This window comes from Vollenhovia emeryi, unplaced genomic scaffold (genome assembly GCF_000949405.1).
Source record: "Vollenhovia emeryi isolate VEMERY1.0 unplaced genomic scaffold, V.emery_V1.0 DF939749.1, whole genome shotgun sequence".
NCBI classification, from domain to species: domain Eukaryota; kingdom Metazoa; phylum Arthropoda; class Insecta; order Hymenoptera; family Formicidae; genus Vollenhovia; species Vollenhovia emeryi.
The window spans coordinates 23,544-29,034 of record NW_011966617.1 but is presented as its reverse complement, the minus strand read 5'-3'; the positions used below and the strand labels follow the sequence as shown (position 1 = coordinate 29,034).

The window sequence follows — 5,491 nt, the reverse complement described above, 5'->3', positions numbered from 1 at the left end:
AATTGAGCCTCTCCCTTGCCTCTGACCCTGGAGCTAATAAGTCGACTGACTCATCTGAGAAAAGTTCCAAGCCTTCAGACGCTCACGTGCTTCATTCTTCTAAAGGAAAAATGACAACCACGTCCGTCCTTCTTGCAACAGCTCAAGTTACAATTGTAAATTCTAGCGGAGAAACTGCAAGAGCAAGAGCATTAGTCGATCAAGGATCGGAAATTACTCTTATCTCAGAACGCTTAGTTCAATTATTACGACTCCCTCGAGTTAAATCCTCTATTTCGTTAGTGGGAGTAGGCGCGCAAAAATCCAACCAAACAAAGGGATTAGTTTCTTTTCAAATGAGGCCGCCTTTCAGATCAAAATCTGAATACCGCGTTTCTGCTCACATTTTACCCAAGCTGACAGGATCTATTCCCTCCATCTCAACGGACAAGAAAATGTGGCCTCACATACAAAATCTTCAGTTAGCCGACAATGACTTTACTTCGCCGGAGCACATTGATCTTATTTTAGGTGCGGATGTCTATGCACAAATCCTCGAAGATGGAGTCGTGAAGGGAGATGTAAATTCACCAATTGCTCAGCGGACTTCTCTTCGATGGATTATATCTGACCCTTCCGGTATTAATACATTATCTAACAAGGTACAAGGATATCATATTTCTCTCGATAGTCAGCTTTATGAACTAATTCATCGGTTTTGGGATGTTGAAGAAATTCCATCGATTACTCCTTCACTTTTGTCCCCAGAAGATTTAGATTGCGAGCAACATTTTTTTGTCCACGCATACGCGAGATTATCAAGGGCGTTATATTGTAAGACTTCCATTCAAGCAACCGCCGGAAAACCTCGGAGACTCCAAATCAAAGGCTTTTCGAGTAATTAATGGTCTATCCAGGAAATTGGAAAGCTATCCAGAATATTCCAAACTCTATTTTGACTTCATGAAAGAATACGAGCGAATGCTACACATGACTCGCGTTCCCGATTCCCAATCAGAACCACCAATTGCATATTATCTTCCACATCATGGAGTCAAACGAGAAGGTAATTCCACAACGAAATTAAGAGTCGTCTTCAATGGCTCAAGCCGTTCCTCCACAGGCTGGTCTCTAAATGATATCCTTCACACTGGAGCTAAACTTCAAGTTGACCTACTCAATGTCCTGCTTTGGTTTAGACAATTTCGATATGTTTTTTCTTCGGATGTGGAAAAAATGTATCGACAAATCAAGATACATAAAGCGGATTGGGACTTTCAACGTATACTCTGGATGGATACTTCCAATAAAATCTCCACTTATCAGCTAACCACAGTAACATATGGTTTGGCTTGCGCCCCGTTCTTAGCTCTCCGTTCGTTAGATCAATTGATTGCCGATGAAGGTGCAAAATTTCCTCTTGCCGTTCCAGTTCTGCAAAGAGGACGTTATGTAGATGACATTTTTGGAGGAGGTGACTTCATTTCAGAAGCTCAAGAAATTGCAAAACAAACTAATCAACTCTGTATGGCGGGCGGGTTTCCGCTCCACAAATGGGTAAGCAATAATCCTGACGTCCTTCAATCAATACCAACTAACAAGCAAAATGGTTCATCGTTTTTTCAAATCGAAAATCATACTATGACCAATGCTCTCGGACTGTGCTGGAAACCCTTAACTGACACTTTCCATTTCACAATGGAGTTGACATCTACTTCATTAATTACTAAAAGAAGCGTTTTATCGTCAATTGCCAAGTTATTTGACCCTCTCGGACTAATTTCTCCTGTGATCATTAAAGCCAAGATTCTTATGCAGGAGTTGTGGTCGATTAAGCTAGGCTGGGACGATCCGCTGCCCTTGGACGTAGCCGCTAAATGGAAGAAGTTTGTCGAACAACTACATGATCTGCCTTATCTAAAATTTCCTCGTTGGTTAGGCACTCGAAGGGATCATGTTATGGAAATCCATGGCTTCTGTGATGCTTCTCAGCGTGCTATGTGTGCAGCTGTTTATATTCGCGTAATCTCGAATTGCGGAGAGATCACGTCAAATTTAGTCTATTCTAAGACAAAAGTCGCGCCTTTAAAAAGGCTAACTATTCCACGTCTTGAGCTGTCTGGTGCTGTTATACTCGTTAAACTGGTCACTCGCATCCTTCTCGTGTGGAAATTAAAAGGTCCATCAATATACCTGTGGACAGATTCTGCATTAACCTATACTTGGATAAATAATCATCCATCACGCTGGAAGGATTATATTCACAATAGAGTTTGTTTTATTCAAGAATCATTGCCTCATGCTATTTGGAGATTTGTACCCGGGACAGAAAATCCACAGATTGTGCCACACGCGGTTTAACGCCGAATCAGCTCTCGCAACACTCGGCTTGGTGGACTGGACCACCTTGGCTTCAGTTAAGCCCTTCTTCATGGCCTCAAACACCTCAATCACCAAAGCAAGGAGATAATTTATAGGAACGAGCACCTCAAGTTTCTGTTGCAATTCAACTCAAATCTACTGAACCTTGGAGCTTGATTGACCGATATTCGAGTATTACACGGTTACTTAGAATTACTGCATGGTGCCGAAGAAGCGTTGCCCGGTTTCATCGATCGTCAGACATTTCAACAGGCCCGTTAACTACTCACGAATTAGAAGCTTCCAAAATTTATTGGTTTATGACGATTCAGCAATCACATTTCCAACGGGAACTCTCGATTCTTTCCAAGGGAGAAGTTTTACCTAGATCCAACTCACTCTTACGTCTTACACCTATTATGGATTCACACGGACTACTACGGATAGACGGACGCATTCACTCGTCTTTTCTGTCTTATGACGCAAAGCATCCTTTAAATCTTCCCCGAAAATCTGCATTTACAACTTTAGTCATTTCTGACGCCCACATGCGCACAATGCACGGAGGGACGCAAGTAACTTTAACATATATTCGAAATGAATATTGGATTATCGGAGGGCGAGCTCCAATCAGGTCATTTATTTTAAATTGCGTTCGGTGTGCACGACATCGTCGGAAAAGAGCACAACAAATTATGGGTCAACTTCCTATAGAGCGAGTTACTCCATCCCGTCCTTTTTTACACACAGGCATTGACTATGCTGGGCCCTTCCTTACAAAGACTTGGAGAGGGAAGAATGCCAGAACGTACAAGGCCTACATTGCCTTGTTTGTCTGCCAATCAACCTCTGCAGTACATCTGGAGTTAGTCACTGACTATACCACTGAAGGATTCATCGCTGCATATAAACGATTCACATCAAGAAGAGGTATCTGTGCAACTTTAAGAAGTGATTGCGGTACTAATCTTAAAGGTGCAGACTCTGAGCTCAGAAAGCTCTTTTCATCGGCCTCAACTGAATTCGGAGACTTAGCAAATCTTCTAGCGAACGATGGTACTCAATGGCTTTTCAATCCCCCTGCAGCTCCTCACTTTGGAGGGAAATGGGAGTCCGGGGGTAAATCTGTGAAATTTCACCTCAAACGAGTGGTTGGAGACCATCTTCTAACGTACGAGGAAATGTCTACACTCTTAACTCAGATAGAAGCCGTTCTGAATTCTCGACCTCTCAGCCCTCTGTCCGATGATCCAGACGATATAAATGCCTTGACACCTGGGCACTTTCTTATTGGAACCGCTATCTCTACTATTCCAGAACCATCGCTTGAATCTGTCAAAAGCTCTCATCTCACTCGGTGGCAACTCAATCGTCAAATGTTGGAGAGCTTTTGGACACGGTGGTCAAGAGAATGCTTACAAAGATATCTTGCAGTTTATAAGTGGAACAGAACCAACCCTTCGATTCAAGAGGGCTCTCTCGTGTTAGTGATGGATGAGCGATATCCCCCTTCCAAATGGCCATTGGGTCGAATTACTAAAACTCATCCTGGTAAGGATGGACTCACCCGCGTAGTCTTGATTCGTACGCAGACCTCCCTCCTCAAACGTCCAATAGTGAAGATCTGTCCTTTACCTATCTCTAATCATACAGTATAATTCATTCGTTAACTAAGGTTAACGAAGGCGGGCGGAAATGTTTAAATAATGCCGCTCAGAGCAATCGAGATCTCGAAAGACTCAAGACCAATCGTGGCGCGTAAAACGAATGAACTCTATTTTCGACTGCCAGAGGCACTGGCCCTGAACATAGCGCTCTTCCCTCGTTTTCTTTTGTCCGCTCGGGCTCCTGCGGTTGCAAGGTTGGCGGTTGCTAGGGTCGGTTGTTGATCCCCCCCCCCCTTCTTCTTGGATCTTTCGGTGCAAGTAGCTGTTTTTGACTCAGATAAAGAAAGTTATATTTTCAAAACTCACAAGGAAGGCGAGGTGATCCGGTGTGGTTTCGGATGTTATACCATCTCTTGTCCGCCAACGTCTGGGAGTCTCAAAATCATCAACGCCACGGAAAACCATTCGTTTCAAGAAGCACGCATGAGACTAGATTTCATACAATCACCATATTGCGGAAGAGACAAGCTAAGTGCAAGGATCGGTTCGGGTGTAGCTACGTCTCTTTCTTTAGTGTCTTCGGATCAGGGCTAATTCTCATCCTCTTGCGCATTGGACGAAGTCCATCGCTAGAGGATAGATCCGAAAGACTTCTCATCAGAGCTCACCCTGACGGACTCAATCTCAGAGCCGATTCTCTCTCTTTCTATCTCTTGTGTAGCGTCTCTACCAAAAATACCTCAGAGACATCTCATATCACTCTCATAGTGCATTAATTACAAGTTTAAAGACGCTCTGCTCTCTCATTGACTTTATAATATCGTAATAATCTTATAATTTGAATTCGTTCTTAGACAATTAAGTTTTCCTTTTCCGTTTCCATTTTTGTGAATGAGCACTCGATTATAATCATATAACAATTACATTCAATGTTATTTTCCAATATATTCAATTGATTATTGTTAATTTAAGTATTAAGATTGGTTCGCCAAACTTTTATCTCATTTGTCACATTAGAATTAATTAGAATTAAGTTTACGTTATCTACTATCTCTTAAATTATATTTTTAATTGCATTAAAGTTTGCTTAATTTTGTACACACATCATTAGTTTTTTATCTCCGTCCTCACGTCGCTCAATCTCGTGACGGACAGAAGTCCTGAATAACAAACATTATACAGATATATTACGTGATATTATGTACTATGTGTGTTATTACCCACACAAAAATTTCCAGATAACCTCTTCTGTCAGATAAGAAAGTAGTGTATATACTCGTACATACCATATATATGATCTCGTGTTCCCGATGTTAGAATTCGGTCCGAGAAATTTATAGCCAATCAACTTTTACGAAAAAGCAGCAATTTTATTAGCTACACATTGCTCAGACCGAGATTTTAGATCAAATTCTAGAATCGTCGACACCATGGCTTTACCGACAATCTGACAGATGTTTAACAGTAACATCTCTCGAGAAAGCCTGCAACTATTTTTACACGCCATGCTAATCTTTTTCGTCTTCTAGAATTGGATTTTTAGA

The 5,491-nt window shown here is 41.7% G+C and overlaps 2 protein-coding genes across 2 annotated transcripts; both read left to right on the top strand.

Moving 5' to 3' along the window:
- The first annotated feature begins 110 nt into the window (after window positions 1-110).
- LOC105556848 lies at window positions 111-2,340 on the top strand. The gene is made up of 2 exons (XM_012003960.1): window positions 111-641; window positions 832-2,340. The coding sequence occupies exons 1-2, from the start codon at window positions 111-113 to the stop codon at window positions 2,338-2,340; spliced, it is 2,040 nt and encodes a 679-aa protein (XP_011859350.1).
- A 695-nt stretch (window positions 2,341-3,035) lies between these two features.
- LOC105556847 lies at window positions 3,036-4,541 on the top strand. The gene is made up of 2 exons (XM_012003959.1): window positions 3,036-3,992; window positions 4,317-4,541. Exons 1-2 carry the CDS (start codon window positions 3,036-3,038, stop codon window positions 4,539-4,541), a joined length of 1,182 nt encoding a protein of 393 aa, XP_011859349.1.
- The last annotated feature ends 950 nt before the right edge of the window (window positions 4,542-5,491 follow it).

Coding starts and splice junctions, on each gene's coding strand:
- LOC105556848 (XM_012003960.1), top strand. CDS start 111: ATGACAACCACGTCCGTCCTTCTTGCAACAGCTCAAGTTACAATTGTA. Junction 642..831: donor TTAATACATTATCTAACAAG/GTACAAGGATAT, acceptor CTTCCATTCAAG/CAACCGCCGGAAAACCTCGG.
- LOC105556847 (XM_012003959.1), top strand. CDS start 3,036: ATGGGTCAACTTCCTATAGAGCGAGTTACTCCATCCCGTCCTTTTTTA. Junction 3,993..4,316: donor TACCTATCTCTAATCATACA/GTATAATTCATT, acceptor AAAACTCACAAG/GAAGGCGAGGTGATCCGGTG.